The following is a 17,012-nucleotide window of genomic DNA, read 5'->3' as shown; positions in this document are numbered from 1 at the left end:
TTGTTTTATTGATAAATTACTATTTTTCAGTTATTATTTATTCATAAAGAAAACATCTCTGTGGACGAATTTCGGCACGTTATTGAGATGTAAATATTTAAAATAAAATCTGCTGTTTATAATTTGTATAGTTTGACAAATAATCGATTTTTTCTTTTATTTTTCCTCCCCCTTTAAAAAATAGTGTACAATATGTTGGGCATAGAAAACAGATCATTGATTTATAAACTTGTATCAACGTTTCCGTCGGTTAACAGCATTATTCCTATAGTAACATTGAAAGAATCGATCATAGAAAATAATTTTTTCCTTGAACTCGTTTCCTTTTTCTTTCCAAACATATTTTAAAATTAAATATTCAATCGGGAGGAGAAAAGGATGCTGAAAGGAAACCATTAACAGGAATCAAATCGGCTTTAAACGTAACAAAATTTGAATACGTTATAATATTACGTTATTATATGGAATGGGTAATCAACACCGTTACGGTTCAATAATGGACTTTTGTTGCAATAGTCCTATTAAAGCCGTGTAATAGGATAAAAGTCGCTTTAGTGTAAAACTACACGAAGTAATTAGGTCGAGCATGATTAAGTCTTTTGTTATGACGTAACGATTTCGGTCATGCCACATTTCGATTTAGAGTGATGAGGTCTGACGTAACCCGCTGATTATGACGTGTATCCGCTTTAATTCTATCTCCCTCTTAGATATAATAACCCTGTATACTGTGCCCCGTCCACCCCTAAATGATGATTGATCCGGATTTTAATTGGTAACGTTTGCCAATTTGTTACGTTTTCCATCGGATTTTAATGAGATTTACTCCTGTAAAATTATAAATAGTGTTATAAACGCGATAAATATACGCATCGATTTGGCGTAACCATCGACTTTATGGATACGAACGAGGAAAAAATATATAATTTGGTTGTAAAATACATTAGCAAGAAAATATTTATTTAAAAAAATATATATTTACAGCTGATTTTTCTAATATAGTATTAACGAAAAGAATAGATTGGAGCGTAGATAATTAATTGAACAAACAAGTGTATATACAAAGTACATATTTTATAACTAAACGAGCTACGCCATTGATTTTGGTGCTAGACTGTAGCTACAAACTTTTATAACGAACTTGACAAGAATGATCGATGGTAACAAAGCAGAGATTTAAAATTTTTATGCAAATTTCCAAATACAGGCTTATGTATGTGTGTCAAACGCTCTTGCTCTTCCGCATCCCGGATGACGACTTTCTATTATAAATAATTGAATAAATTAACGGTTACAGAAGTTGGTAAAATTAACTTTTACATTAAGATCCTTAAGAGGCTATTCTTTACTTTACATTCATCTCGATAAATCAATAATGAAGCGATGAATGAGTAAAGGCGAAGAAAGATGATGTATCTTTTTATTTTTAAGTCGAAATTTGATTTTATCAGGAAAATCGCCGATTGAATAACAGGAGATGAGCTATGAAATTTGGTGCTGTGTACAGATGAAGATTTACACATGGTGCTATCGACCATTTCTGCTTGATGAGTGCAATCCGAACAATATCATTCCATCTGGTATATTTTTTCTATCATCCTACGACTCTATTGATACTTTCATAAGCTGGATAACCTCATCTTGTTGTTCTATACGTTTACAAACCATTAAAATTCTCTCAGGTATCGTCGGCTTACGCATATTTTACCGAGAACAACTCATTAAATTTTTACCTGCGACGTATTTGGTGACGTCAGAGTTTAAAGGCAGAAATCGATTCGGGCTTTTTGGTAATTTCTGGTGTAATTATGGTAATTCATTGTAGTTATGAAGTATGGGCCACTCGATTTGTTTCTAATTGACTTAATTGAAATTGCTACAACACGAAGTGGAATTATTCTTAGGTCTGAAAGTAAATTTAAACGTGTGTAATCGAAGAGAACGTCTGTGGAATCGAGTAATATAAATCATCATTATCGTGTCGTATGAAATAATTATGAAATAATACAGACTTAGTCGCAGAACAATTATAAGTGGAAATTGGCAGACATCATTTATACAGGGGTAGGTAGAAGTATGTGTACCTGTGTACAGGTAAACTCGCAGGTCAATGAACAAACACCAACACGCTGATGGAATCGTAATTATTTACTCTTCTTTTATCCTGTTTGCAGTATTTTATGTCATATAATATATTAGAGAAGCTCTCCGCATACAGAGTTTGCTAAAAGGGTTTTTGTTATGCAACTTCTGATGTAAACAAGTAAACAATTTCTTTGCTTACCGGCTTTGAAAATTGTTTAGTATTTACCTTACTATTTAAAGCGAAAACAGCGAAGTCCGGGGATATAAATCCCCGAATATTTAGAATTTTTAAAAGAGATTTTTCTCTATTAAATTTAATAAATTATACTTTATTACACCCTCAGGATTGGGTCAATTCTCCAAAGTAATATCGAATGAATAGGAAACTGCTGGAATTCTCTGGAGATTTTTCAACCAGGTACATGTTTCTAGCGGTATAAACTAACAAGTAAGAGAAAAAGGTAAAGCAGAAGAATTTATGAAAGTTCATTACCAGAAACGAAAAGTAATTTCCCACTCGTAACCTGTTAAGAAGGAGAAATCTTCACGTATGGCAATTATTTGTTTTACTAAATGAAAACAAGTTGTAAAGTGAGTTAAGCGCGTAACGGAGTCACGTACAACTCGGCTTTACTTTAAGAAGAGGAAATTAAGGAAGCGTAATTAGAAGAAACGTAATTGAATCAATAAAATAGCCGCATCTCCGTCCTTCATTTCTCGACATGACACGGTCGGAGACGGTGCCATTTGTAATAAATTAGCTAATAAGCATTTAAGTGAGGACGGTGTACAATTTATAATTTCTAAAATTGATATAGCATGAGAATGTCGCTACAGTCTGTGCAGTTTCGATCGATAGTTGCTCCGCCGTCTTCAACTTCTCCCGTTCTGTTACTTGTACACGTCACCAAGTGGATAGTGCAGAGAATCTGTAGAGGGAGAGAGAGGTCGACAAGCGAATTGCTATGTCGTCCTATTGTCCACCGGTTCCACCTTTATATATATAAACTCTCTATTGATGGCAACCGATAGAAAGACTTCCACCGTTAACAATCCTGAGAAAAAACAAGAGATGTCGGTGAGTTAATTTCCCTCCTTTCTCCTCTCTTTATCTCGTTTTTTCATAAAAGATTTTTTAGCTTTATGAAAGGAATTCAAAAAAATAATCTACGTCGACGGTCCTCGACCTTGGTTCCTACATTCTAGTCCGTTGCTCTTACTGTTCTACTTGGGTGATTGCCAAAATGCATTAATATTGTTTAGTAGCTCGGATATATTTTATTTTATTTTTTTCCAAAGATTCTAGTATATAAAATGGAAAATATTGTAAAATAATAATAAACGTAGAAAAAGGAATAAACGATTTTAAAGTAAATTAATTAGGTTTTAGAATTGATAAAATGTGATTTTATTAAGTATTGAGAGGGAATTTTTTCATTTAAATCTTGCTTGTTTAATGTAAAATTTCTCGAGTATTTTTCAATTTATTGAAGTAGAGATGCCTTCGAATCCGTGCACATTCTTCCAATGTGTTGCAGCTGTAACAAGTAATCTGACCGTAAAACTTCTTTTTAATATGTTATTTTACTCGTTTAAACGTTGAAATATCTCACTTTAATTCTCTCTTTTATATAAATTCAAAATTAAATTTTAATTAACAAGATTTTCACTCGATTTTCCTTCAATTTTTCTTAATATAAAACTTCCCAGATCTTGTTTATATACAATTATAAAAGTTGTATAGCTGAATTTAATATTTATCTCAAAAATAATATTTTAAATTATCCAAAAACATAAATCTTTAGTTAAAAAGAGAATAAAATGTATTTAAAGTATAAAATATTAATTTAAAAAATATATATTATATGTTAGTTGATAAATATTCTCAAATATCTTCCAATTGAAACATTATATCTCTCTTTTCTATTTACAAATGATAGAAAAAGACTTTTGTATTATTAGAAATAATAAATTTTATGTTTAAACTTTACATGAATGATTAAATGGAATAGATCTTTAAAATAAAATAAGAAATTCTTTCTTGTAAATATTCGTACCTAAGTGTATGTATTGCGTTATAAATAAACAACCCGAAGCAACTCAATATTTAAACTACAAAATTCTAAAAGTTTGAAAGATTCTTTGCGGGGGGCAAATGTAAAAAATGGTATTTTCCAACCATCCATTGTGAGTATTTTTTATAAAAATGGACAGAAAACATTCCAAAGGGATTTTAAACTCGATATCCCCTAACCATATTCTGATACGCTGTCATAAAAATAGAAAAAAAATATTAAAAAAAAGAGTGGTAAAAAGGGAGAATTCGCTTTGACTATCACGTGATATCTCTAGAGAATTACCTGAGAGAAGCATCCTTTAGAATTCACTTTTTTGCTTAGCTATACACTTTAATTTCTTATTATTCAGGCTCAGATTGCATTTTCTCGATGATAAGTTCTTGCAGAATTTATTTATTTTTTCTACTAAATTTATCCCCGAAGAATCAGAAAAAGCGTGAGAAAGAATTCAATTTTGATCTCTTAGAATAAAACAATTTTTCTTTTTTTTTTTTTTCTTTATGGATTTGTTATTTAAATGATTTTTCAATGTTACTAATGCAGTTGGAGAGGATATATGTTGCAATTATAACCAAAGTGGAGGAAAGGGAAGACAATTAACTGAGTTTTCTTCATTTTCTGCATCATTAGTGGATAGGATCGACTTGTTTAAAGGCTTTAGGCAATCGTTGGTAGAACTGAAGCTAGTAAAATCTCATATAAATGAATTTGTATAATTTTCTCAGTCATTTTAAAAGTATAAAAGTTTTATATTTTAAATTTAATTTAGCTCGTTTATTTACTAAAAAAAAATTAATGTCACAGATGAAATTTACAATCCGGAGATTTCCTACACGTAAGAAATGCTATCTGCTTAACTTTAATTGGAAAATGGAAGAGATAGATCCTCTCCTTTTTTTTTTTACTGTAGAAGCTAAACAATATCCTGAAAGTTAAATTATCAATTTTACTTGATAAAAATCAGGAAATTAATGAATAAAATTTTACTTCATGAAAGAATAGTTGTAAAAAGGAAGTTTTGATCTGTCAACTTCTAATAATAAATGATTCTATTCTAAAACAGCCAACACTCTTGTTTTCATCATTAAGAATCTTTTGATGTTACTTTCTAATTGAAAATCCCTAAAAATATATTATAATGTAATTATTTATTCAGAAAGTTAATTTATTTCATATTTTTTTCTTTTTTTTTAAACATCACTCTTTAATTATTTTCTATTTATCTTTTATAAGTGGACAGGTATAATCAGGTAGGAGTGAATATAATTATTTTTCTTAGTTTCGTGCAACAGACATTAATTGTTTGTTCGAAATTAATAATAAAACTTCTAAGAAAAAATTTTATTTCTTCTTTCATATTTAAATTATTGTTATTTTTATTATTTTGAAATATTAAAAATTAATTTATAAATAGGTATTAAGAAAATTATTGCGGCGTAACAACAAATTAGTTGGAGGAATTAGTTTATTGCAAATATAACAAAGTTTAGATTGAAAAATTTAATATACAGAGAGGAAAAAATATATATATATTTATATATAATTAAATGAATTCTTTTAAAGGAATAAAGGGAAAAAACTTTGCAGAAATGTAAATTTTAATACAATTTTGTTGGAAATTTCAATATTTTTTAGTAGAAAATATTCTTAAATGATTTTTCCTCTTCTCTCTTTAATGGACTCAGATGAGAGTGTGTATTGCCACATCAATTCTATTTAGTGAACCTTTTGCATCTTTGTTTATGTGATTTGCTCGAATAAATATTGGATATAAAATCTAAATAATAAAAATTTCATATTTCGTTTTGTAAATCATATTTTTCCTCCTCTCCCTCTCCATCTCTCCTTATCAGTTTAAATTAATTTCACCGCAAGGATGCTTTTCGCATTGTTTATCAGCTTAGAACAGGTAACATATTGTCATGTAATTAGCTATAACACACCCTCGGTTTGCTTTATAACACGCGTTTAAATTTAATTTGTGGATATATCTTTAAGTGGATTGTAAATCTATGATTAAAATTTTCTTATCTATTTTATTTATTACTCTTTTTCTTTTTATAGGAACTAGTATCTGCCGATCCAGATCAGCGTAACTGGAGAGGAATCTGCATTGCTTTACTTGTTATTGCAATAGTTTGTTCGCTTATTGTAACAGCAATCTTCTTACTTACACCAGGTACTATTCATATACACTACGATATTATAAGAATTCCATTTTAAAAATAAAAATCTAGAGATTTTCATAATTAAATTTAGAAAAAGATTTTTTCCTGTAATGCTGACTTCTCTGCCGAAGTTGGTTGCTTAAAGGGAAAGTTGTATAACAGGAGTTGCTAATAATCAATTATATTTTCTTACTTGTTAGAAGTAAACAAGATTTTTTTTTAGAATTTAAGAAAGGAATAGAGTTTATTTTAATAATTTAACTCGTGTAATGATTGAAACAACATTCTACATAAACTTTTACAAGTAGAAATGTATATATTAATAAACTGAAAGGCTTTGTAGAGCCGGAATAGAATACGAAGCTTAATTTATAATTAATATTTTATGAAATTATTCGAATTAAATGGTTCGTTATACTTCATCCAATGAGTTTAATCAGCAAATATTCTCTAATTAAATTATTTTATCCGAATTTTAAATATTGTCGATTTAAAATTGCCTTATTTATGTTAAATTATTCCCATCCTCTCTGTAATTGTTATTGCTGTACGTAAAATGAGTATCCGCTATTAATTAATTTATAACATTTTCCGCAATTATATATATGAAACTTGGAAGATAAACCTAGCTCTTTCAACCATCTAAACTTGACTAAACTCATCAACGTTTACATTCAATCAACTTGCATTATGGAAAATTAAATATAACTTATTTGTTATTTACTCATACAATTTTTATTCCTTCTCCGGTTTATCTTTTTACCATTAGAATTTTAACTGTAGATTAATTAATGAAGTAAGAAGATTGGAAATCGTCGCTAGAAATTTAAACAATTAAAAAAAAAGCATACTAAAATAAAATATTCGGAATAATTGCGATGATGTTTGGAACTAATCAAGGGTGTATTTCTGTTCAATTTGTAGAAGGAAAATCTTTTCTTATTGAGTGAATTCTTTTCTTCAACGGAGAATCATCCGTGAGAACTTCGTCCCAACGATAAAATCGCAATATTCCCGGAAGAACTGTTAAATAGGAAGAAATACTTAAATATTCGAAGAAGGAAAACAGAAAAAAATAATAATAAAATAAAGAAAAACTACTGTAATTGCTTGTCTTTATTCGGAAAAAGAAAATTTTATCTTTATCAGAATCTCGTGCTGATGCTTTTTCTTAAAGGAAACTATTTTAAAATAAAAAAAGAGGGAGAAGAAAAAGCTTTTCTTACATTTATATCAACACAATTTTTTTTTTTTTTTGCTTATTTAAATTTAAAATGTTCCCCGTCCCCATTGGATTTATGTTAACAAAACTTTTAATCTTACTTCTCGTTAAAAAAGGGAATATTCTTCTCTCTTTCCCCTTCTCTTTTTATCTTTTTTCTCTTTTTATTTTCTTTTTCTTCTTTCCTCGAAGATAATCATTTGATATAATATAATGCCTTACATTGGCTTAACGAATAATAAATATTTATAAACGAAAAATGTTTTATTCTTAATAAATACCTTAATTTTTTATGTCATTAACGATGATTAATTATTTTTAATCGAATAAAAATTCTCTTAGTACTTAGCATGACAAAAATCAACAAACATGAATATTTTATGGATATGGATAAAAGCCAAGAGTGTTATCTTCTCCTTTTATTGACTCTGTCAACAAGATATAGAGACGAATGACGTCTATCTATTCTTGTTTTGTCTCATCATATCTGACATATTTATATAAATAGAAAACATACAGGTAATTATCTTCCTTATTTAATTCCAGGAATTGAGAATACTCGAGTTAAAAATCCTCGTTTTACCTTAGAAGAGATCATCAGTGGAGATTTAGAGCCAAGATACTTCAATGGAACATGGATTTCTGGTAAGAGCTGCATCAATTAAATTTTATTTTTTTCTCTTTTATACTTTAAGTTTGAAAATCTTCCAGGTGAAGAGCTGGTATTTCGGGATTTTTATGGTAATCTTGTGGTTTATAATGCTGAAAAGAGAGATAAGACAATTTTGATGCCTAATCCTACTTTTGTAAGTTTTATTTTTTAAATTTCTTATTAAATATTTTTATACATAACCAAACGATAGACTTAAATATATCTTATATAGACGAAGATAAAATAGAAAACTTTGACGAATGCTTTAAATAGATTTGTTGCACCCAATATTTTATATCCCATTTGATGTAACTCATATCACATTATTTGCAATTTGTCGTATATCTATAAGGGTAAAAATCCTGACATCCTCTTATCTAGATAAATCTGATAGTTGCTTCCTTTTTTTCCTTTTTTTCCTTTACAGAAACGGCTCAACGCCTTCCACTACAAAATCTCCAGCGATAAGAAATACATTATCCTTACTCCTCAATTTACCAAGGTTAGTAGCTGTTATTTTTCATAGGATAAAATAAAAATTTTTTGGTTATAAAACACGCTAAATATCTTTACAGGTTTATAAATATTCCTACACGGCCAACTATATCATTTATGATCTCATCAACCAGTGAGTATTCCGAATTCTCTTCCCAATACTCGTAGTCTATTCACCGAGAACATGTGATGGAGTTGCTAAGCAACGCATCACATTTTCCCAATCTCTCCCATCTCGGTCCATACATCTTAGAAACATGGTGTCATGGAAAAACTAACCGACCATCTGAGTTTCTAGAAGCATTAAATCTCCTAGAAAAGAAGCATTTTCTAACATTAAAGAAGGAAGAATTAAAACGTCAAACGGTGAGGGACATTAACTCTGCGCTATTTATATTTACAGAACCGAATACAGATTCCCTAACAACGGAAACAATTCTGCCTTTCTTAACGAAAAATTGCAATTCGTCTCTTGGGGTCCAAAAGGAAATCAATTCGTAAGCCATTGTATTTTATGTATAATTTATACACGCACAGTTAATTAATTAGATAAGAATTGTCTATTTTTTCCAGATATATGTACAAAATAATAATATTTTTTACTTGCAAAAAATAAAACAAAGCAAACCGTGGCAGATAACGAATACCGAAAGCGATGGACTTGTATATAATGGAATTCCCGATTGGTTGTACGAACGTAAGTTATCTTTGCCTTAAAATTCTTGCCTTAAAATTCTTTCCTTAGCGTAATATTTATCATTTTATTTAAATAGACGAGATCTTTCATAGCAATAATGCCCTTTGGTGGTCAAAGGACGGGACCAAATTATGTTACGCTACTTTCAACGATACTCTCATAAAGCCTTTCGAGTATACGCTGTATGGATCCTTCGAAAATATAAATAATATCTATCCCAGTTTAGCGGGAATCCGTTATCCCAAGGTGAGAGTTACGTCAGTCGTTAATTGTTTCGTCACACCGAGTTTTATATCGGAAATTAATCGTTTTAGGCGGGCACAAAAATTCCCAAAGTTACGCTCTTCGTAGCTCTTTTACGAAAGGAAAAATTCGTTACCAAACAAATAACACCTCCAAAAGAATATTCCAATATGTAAGTGTTTTATTTTTATATTAAAAAGTATATATATATATTTATATTTATATGTAATTTTACATATTTGACAATTTACACAAAATATTCGCATTGGAATAAGGAAGTTGGCTGCACAACAATACTTCGAATTCTATTTTTATGTGGATTTTCGACTTTTCAAATTTCAAATTCTTCTATTCTCTTTTGTTTTCTTCCATTTTTTCTTTTCATATTAAAAGGAAGAAGAATCAAAAGAGTCTCTCTCTCTCTCTCTCTCTCTCACCTTTCTTCTCCCTTTTTTTCTGTTACAATCATATTTCTTTATATATATTTTTTTTATATTTATATATTAATATTTTATATAGACCTTTTCATAGTTCAATAAATCCAATACTTTTATAAATATAAAATAAAGCGATTTAATTTATAATCGATCACACGATTAATTAGTGACATTCTTTCAACTTAGTGTATAATTTTTATACTGGATTCTCGTATATTTTTATCATTATGGCCGAAGATAAGAAATTCGTTTGAATGTAAAATAAACTCTTATCAAAGAAATAATTTATTTTTACTTATTTATTTATTTTTCCACAGAGAATATTACGTTACATCAGTGAAATGGATAGACAACGAGAGTCTCTCGATCAATTGGTTAGCAAGATGGCAAAATACTTCTATAATCAGCATCTGCAGCGAGAAAAGTAACTGGTCTTGCAAAAAAGTAAGGATCTTCCTGCTTTTTTCTATTACCTGAAATTTAATTTTTGTAATGTGTTTCGAGTTTCTATTCCCTTTTCAGATATTGCAAGTTGACAGTTCCGGTGAAGGATGGGTGGAAACGAACGAAGCCCCTTTATTTACTAGCGATAAGAGGCACTACTTCCTTCGACATCCAGTGGCAGACGGAGAAGCCGGAGATTTCTGGCACGTGGCAAAAATTAACGTAGAAGTGGGTACTCTAGAAACGTAGAAAACAGACCGGAGAATGTCGAAAAAGTGAATTTTTTTTTTCTTTCTTTTTCTTTCAATTTATTAAATTTTAGAACGGAAGAAAGGATTTTTTGACACACGGAAAATTCGACGTCACTAGAATAGCGGCGTATGACGAAGAGAATAACACTGTGTAAGATACTTTACTGGCTTGAAAGCTGCTTTGGATTTCTACTCATTATCGACTTTTCAATGTAGATATATTGTCACCACATTGCTAAATAAACCGGGAGAGCGTCATTTAGTACGTGTTAGAGAGGACGAAAGCGCAGGATGGAAAGAAGAGTGCTTAACCTGCAATCTAGACAAGCAATGTTTGTATAACGACGTCGAATTCAGTCCTAATGGTAAATATTATATATTACAATGTCTGGGCCCCGATTTACCCAAGACGGAGATCAGACAAACTTACGATAATTTTTTAGGTAAGATCATACTCTTTTGAATAGCGTAAAGTATTGAGTGAGACGTTAAAGAGAGTATCTTTTGACAGTTAAGGTTTTGGATAGAAACGACAATTTTAGGGATATTTTAAAGAAAAGGGCATTTCCTCAAATAAGAACCTTTCAAGTCCCGCTCAAGGATGATTATAGTGAGTTCTGTGCCTATTTTTCTTAAATAAATATAGAAATTTGGATACACGTTTGTTGGATAATCTTTTTTATGCAGATGCTAACGTCAGAATGTTTTTGCCTCCGGGTCTACGTGATGACGAAATTATTAAATATCCCCTGATAATAAATATGTAAGTTTATTAAAATAAATTTCCTTTTTTAACCGAAAAATATATCATATTTTAATATATAACCCAATAACATGCAAACCCTACATATAAAGAAAATCTATCATAAATCTCTTTTTTATATCCCTAAGAGAATTCCCTATCAATAAATATACAGGAAGTTTTTCATTAGTTTTTAACGAAAAACTGCATTTATTACGTTGAAAAAAAACAAGAGAAATTGAATAAAATTCGTGTGTTTAAATATTAAAAACGGGAAATAAATTTGTCAGAGACGGAAGTCCTGGAAGCCAGACCGTTTCCGAAAAATTTCAACTGCATTGGGGCATTTACCTCGCTAGCAAAAAAAATTTCCTCTACGTCTGGATTGATGGAAGAGGAAGCGGTTTCCAAGGAAACAAAAGATTACACCAAGTATACGGACAGCTCGGAATTGTAGAAGTCGAAGATTACATAACCGTGACCAGGTAGGTGACATCATCTTTCTTCTCCTTCACACCAATTGCTCACTTCTAACAAATTTTCAGGTACTTGAAAGATCATCTTCCTTTCGTTAACGGGGACAACATCGTTATTTGGGGTTGGGGCTACGGCGGTTACGCTAGCGCTCTGGCTCTTATCAAAGAAGAAACTGTTTTCGACTGTGCCATCTCCGTGGCACCCGTTACCAATTGGGTTTATCACGGTAAGGATCGCGTCAAATATCTCTACTCCAGCCTCATCTGTCCTATGTTAACTACTTTATAAGTAAATGTCGCTTTGCAGATGCATTCTACGCGGAAAGATACATGAAAATGCCGAAATCTCCCGGAAATCTTATTGGATACGAAAAGACTGACATTTCCAGAAAGGCGCATCTGTTTAAAGGAAAAAAGTTCCTCTTAATTCACGGCACGGCCGATGGTATGCTCAAATTCCTTTCTTTTTTCGTCTTTCTATTCGAAAATTGTAAATGCGATAGTTACGCAACCGATAACCTAAATATCAATCACAATACACGTCAACAAAGAAAAAAAAAAGTCGATTCTACACTGGCGCCATCTGATTTCTTTAAATGTTACTAATATAAAACCTTATTTATTTATTTATTTTTAAATTTAGAATTCATTCATCTGCAACATTCCATGATGTTAATGAAAGCGTTATCTAGGGAAGGAGTAACTTTCCGTTCGCAGGTAATATACTAAAAGTCAATAAATTATTTATATATCTTTCCGTTTTCTTATACTATTTTTCTCCCTCTAGTTGTATCCAGATGAAAACCACGATTTGAAAAACGTTAGAAAGCATTTCTATTGGACTATGGAAGAATTTTTACAGCAGTGTTTTCATATCGACAGCAGCGTTAGCAGCAAAAGTAACAGGTAGTGAAGAGATAAAAAAAAACAATAAAATGTTCCTCGCTGTGGTTGGTGTCGCCATCTACCGACAAAAATTGGAAGTTTTTGTAGAAGAAAACCACACCGTTTTCTGGCGAGATGTGTGACCGAAAACTTACTTTACCAACCCACTCACACTTTATGCATTTTTCCATTATTATTATTTATCTCACACAAATCTTACTAATCTATAACGGCAATAGTGATTGGTCACGTAAGAGGGTAAAAGACGTTATACATTTTGTGTATATATTTATATACATACATACATACATATATATATATATAATTACGCAAATTCTTTTCCTCTTATCTTTTTTCCTAACTATTGTTTACAGCACAATCTTTTTTCTATTCGTCCTTTTAAAATGTCGGGCACATTTAGATCATCAAAAGCACTCGAAAAGTGCGTTAAAAAACCTTAAGATGACAAAAAAGTAAAAACTTCGTAGCACATAATAAATATAAAAGGAACGATCGAGAAACTTTTTAACCTTAAAGAAGAAGAAAAAACTGCTCAAAATAAATAAACAAAAGATCTCCTTTAAAAATTTCACAGAATATTAAAAGTGAAGTTGAATACGGAATTTATTTGAAGAATTTTTTTAATATGCGTGTTTGAAATATTCTGGAAAAAATTAATAAAAATTACATGTTTTATTAATGTCTTTGAGATGATTCATTTTGAAAATTTTACGTTAAAAAAAAATATATAGGCTATAGGCCTATATATATAAGTTATCGGATTGTGATGATTCGTGTGATAGTCTTAAATGACAAAAATTTGGAATTGTCCGGATGCATTATATAGAAATGAAAGTGCTTCGTCGACAATTCAATTGTCCGTAAATAGGATTTGTAGACATTAATCTAGAAAATCTTTAAAAGCTTTCGAGAGAAAAGCATTCTGGTGAGAATATTGATGAGAGAAATCCGGAATGTCAAGGAAAGAAACGTGTGGAAGATGATATAAGTCCCTCCCTACAAAGGTCGAAACGCTAGTGCTTAGTGTAAGAAAAAAAGAAATTGTAATGGGACATAGAACAGAGAAAAATAGGAACGAGAGGCGGAGAAAATTGAGGATAGTAAGGTAAATATGATGAAGAGTTAGATCTGTTTCTCGTGCAGATGTACTTAAGAAAGCTGTGAATCCCGTAATGTATCGGGGACATAGGAGGAAGGAATCAAAATTCCATCAGCTATACAAAACCATTAAGTCTCGGCTACGACGACCAAATAATAGATGCCGAACAAATCTTAATATTAATTAAGAAAACAGGAGGATATTCCGAAGATATGCCGTTACAAACTTATTACAAAGGCAGAAACGGGGAGACCGTCAAACCGAACTCAGATCCGGGTGTAACCAATCATTTTGTAGCGGCATGGATATAATTTTCAGAGACAAGGATTACCTATACCCAGAAGGTTGGGTCAAATGACAACTTCTCCCCTTTACCGCCCCGACTGTCCACCTTATAATAGTTTAGTCTGTTATTAGAGTTAGGCCAGAAAGGAAATCGTGCACACATTTCCTTATCTTGGTGTTTCGCCTGTCATTTCATCTCTGGTCGTTAGAAAGTCGTACGCAGTTATTTCTAATAAACTGTCATTTCGGTATAACTCCTATTATATAGGATCGAGGTGATGTTAGTTTTACCGTGATATTTTCACCACCGTCGGGAATGTTAATATGAATTCGTGATCCAAAGAAAAAAAAATTTGGGAGGAAAAAAAAATTCTGGTCGTAATGGCAACACTTAAAACTTTAACCAATGAAATAATTTGATATATAAATGCGTCAAATTTGAAATATTTAAAAATTCGTTCATGCTGCCATCTCTTATCCGAATTTGTAATTAATTATAACAATTTTCTTATCGATAGATGGCACTACTCGTTTGAAAGCCACTCTATACCGATTATACTGGAAATTTACGATTACACATTGACGACAATGAATTCTTATTTATAAAAAAACTACGATATAATATTGCATTTTTATTTCTATTTATAATAATAATAATTTACGTTCGAATATAATTTGGCCACCCAATGCATTCTGTTTACGGCATAGAGCGGTAAACACGAGAGGCTGTCAGGGGACGAAAAGAAGAAAGCCATCCCACACAGCAAGTTTTGGAAGAGGAATAAGCCTGCTAATTACGCTAATTTTCCTAGTTTTGAACTCGCATCCCTCAACTGGCACAAACAGTGACACGTAACCTTTATTTAAGGCCCGGTGAAGTTAACCACAAGTTAGAAAAGGAGCATACAGGAAGGCCCGTAAACGCTTTCCCACTAATAGAGTTCGGTACCTGTGTTATGACTCCCCAAGTAGTGAAGTCGGTCTTCTTTGTGGACTGACCGCACGTCTCCTGTAATGACAGGATCCGGTCAAAAACGTTTCATTGACAAGCCATGGCGCCTGGGTCATGATTAACTGTAATTCCGACCTAACTCCCCATTTTCCAGGAAGTATGGATTTTGATACTATAAACAGCGTCACTGACGGATAAAAGAGATGCTAATCCCACAAATTATAAAGCTTTCCTTCCTAAAGAAATAGACGAACCGATCGGGATAAATACGTTTCGTAACGCATTCGAGTTCCTGTAGATTGCAAGTCAAGCATTAAAATCACGTATTCGAGTTGGATAAAAAGCAAACAAACATGAAGAGCAACGTTGATTTTGTTAAGTCGAGCATTTCTAGCGATGTATTCCCTATGGAGAAACTCGGAAATTTATAATCCGTGACCTGTAAAAGGGATTTAGAAACATCGTATTTGGGAGGTCTTCAAATGTCTACATTTAAGTTCTTCACTTAACACGTTCTCCTATCGGGCGACTTCTATTATTATTACACGATTTAGCGGGCTTCAATTAATATTTAGGCTTTATATATAGAGAGCGTCACGCACAATATGATACAGATAGAAATAAAGAAGGAAAAAGAAAAAGATCATTATTTCTACCACGTTGGAAGTTTTGACAAGCAGAATAATATTTCCAGTTATTAATCTTAGAGTAGAGTCGATTATTCACCGAGCTGTCACTACTCGGACCACGTGATACTTTACTTTAGCCTTTTGTTATTTATTTATACAAAGGAGCTACATAATGCAGATAGAACTTAATCCAAGAATGGATTTAATAATGGGTTTATTGTTGTCTGTTCTCTGCATTGCTTGATGGAGTCACGAATAATCCTTAAACGAGTTTTTAAAATATAAATTTTTACACCATAAATTATCTTCATGTGCATAAATTTACTTATTTCTTAACGCTTACTTGAAAATAACCATTCACTCTATAACAGCATATTCTGTATTACGAGTTGAAAAAAGTCAAGGATCCAACAGAATTTGACTACAAAACCCAGTTTTTCAAATTCGCCAGTGATGAATGCATGTGTACAATGGATACACAAGACACTTGCCTATCGAATTACTAGAGAAAACAGTGGTACAATTTAAGGCCTGCCATTTCATAGCTTCGGATTGTTGATAGATCCTCGGTTTTTATTATTTTATTGTTGTGTAAACAGTTAATCAATTTCTATGTTTGCGCTTCATCAACGTATATAAATTATTCTTATGTTACTTTTGGGTTATGAAAAGTGAGCTTTAATGATGGTATAATAAGAAAATATTCCGAAAAATTCGTTATGTGGCAAAATATATTATGAATTTTGCTTAATATCTAATTCTGAACTTCCGAAGAAAGACATTTTATAAATTTCTTTTTTTGTTTTAGACATTTTAAAAGACAAAGCACTATTTAAATTTCTATTTTGTTTTATACAACTCTACATTTCATTAAGTAATAAAAAATGTATGAAATTTTTTAAAGAGTTCGACTACTTCGTCCATTAGAATGCTTACGAACGAATATAAATTTTTTCATTACTAAAATTTAAATGCTTTAATCTACGCTTATTAAATCGATGCTAAAATGGCCGACACTAAAATATCCCTGTGCAGAAAAAAATTGGAATGTAAATAATTAGACGAGAAAGAGTCCTATTGGTGTAATTTCGGCGCTTGACGTCACGTTTCGTAGAATCGAGCGTGACGTCGGAGGTATTATCGAAACGAGC

The 17,012-nt window shown here is 31.2% G+C and overlaps 1 protein-coding gene and 1 long non-coding RNA gene across 5 annotated transcripts in view; one reads left to right on the top strand and one right to left on the bottom strand.

Annotated features, from left to right (window-relative positions):
* LOC111621423 (inactive dipeptidyl peptidase 10-like) overlaps window positions 1-12,918 on the top strand; it is a 37,965-nt gene extending 25,047 nt beyond the window's left edge. For 3 of the 4 annotated variants that reach the window (XM_023363557.1, XM_023363556.1, XM_023363559.1), the window contains 20 exons: window positions 6,228-6,342; window positions 8,100-8,198; window positions 8,265-8,359; window positions 8,633-8,707; window positions 8,781-8,833; window positions 9,104-9,197; window positions 9,274-9,397; window positions 9,474-9,643; window positions 9,712-9,812; window positions 10,395-10,521; window positions 10,600-10,749; window positions 10,844-10,923; window positions 10,989-11,215; window positions 11,284-11,382; window positions 11,460-11,535; window positions 11,805-11,999; window positions 12,060-12,217; window positions 12,298-12,435; window positions 12,634-12,707; window positions 12,778-12,918. In XM_023363557.1, the coding sequence (XP_023219325.1) occupies window positions 6,228-6,342; window positions 8,100-8,198; window positions 8,265-8,359; window positions 8,633-8,707; window positions 8,781-8,833; window positions 9,104-9,197; window positions 9,274-9,397; window positions 9,474-9,643; window positions 9,712-9,812; window positions 10,395-10,521; window positions 10,600-10,749; window positions 10,844-10,923; window positions 10,989-11,215; window positions 11,284-11,382; window positions 11,460-11,535; window positions 11,805-11,999; window positions 12,060-12,217; window positions 12,298-12,435; window positions 12,634-12,707; window positions 12,778-12,900 (2,373 nt within the window). In that variant the 3' untranslated portion in view covers window positions 12,901-12,918. Of the gene's footprint in view, window positions 1-2,530; window positions 3,164-6,227; window positions 6,343-8,099; window positions 8,199-8,264; window positions 8,360-8,632; window positions 8,708-8,780; window positions 8,834-9,103; window positions 9,198-9,273; window positions 9,398-9,473; window positions 9,644-9,711; window positions 9,813-10,394; window positions 10,522-10,599; window positions 10,750-10,843; window positions 10,924-10,988; window positions 11,216-11,283; window positions 11,383-11,459; window positions 11,536-11,804; window positions 12,000-12,059; window positions 12,218-12,297; window positions 12,436-12,633; window positions 12,708-12,777 lie in introns of those variants that run through there. The other variant, XM_023363558.1, reaches the window with a different exon arrangement.
* On the bottom strand, window positions 7,952-16,532 carry LOC111621425. The gene is made up of 3 exons (XR_002756073.1): window positions 16,205-16,532; window positions 8,137-8,315; window positions 7,952-8,040 (listed from the first exon to the last, which is right to left on the bottom strand). It is a non-coding gene; the product is annotated as an uncharacterized LOC111621425 (long non-coding RNA).
* Between the last annotated feature and the right edge of the window lie 480 nt (window positions 16,533-17,012).

Source organism: Centruroides sculpturatus, unplaced genomic scaffold, assembly GCF_000671375.1.
Source record: "Centruroides sculpturatus isolate CEXI.00-Female unplaced genomic scaffold, Cexi_2.0 scaffold270, whole genome shotgun sequence".
NCBI classification, from domain to species: domain Eukaryota; kingdom Metazoa; phylum Arthropoda; class Arachnida; order Scorpiones; family Buthidae; genus Centruroides; species Centruroides sculpturatus.
Note: the sequence above shows the minus strand (reverse complement) of the source record. Positions and strands in the feature narration are given on the sequence as shown.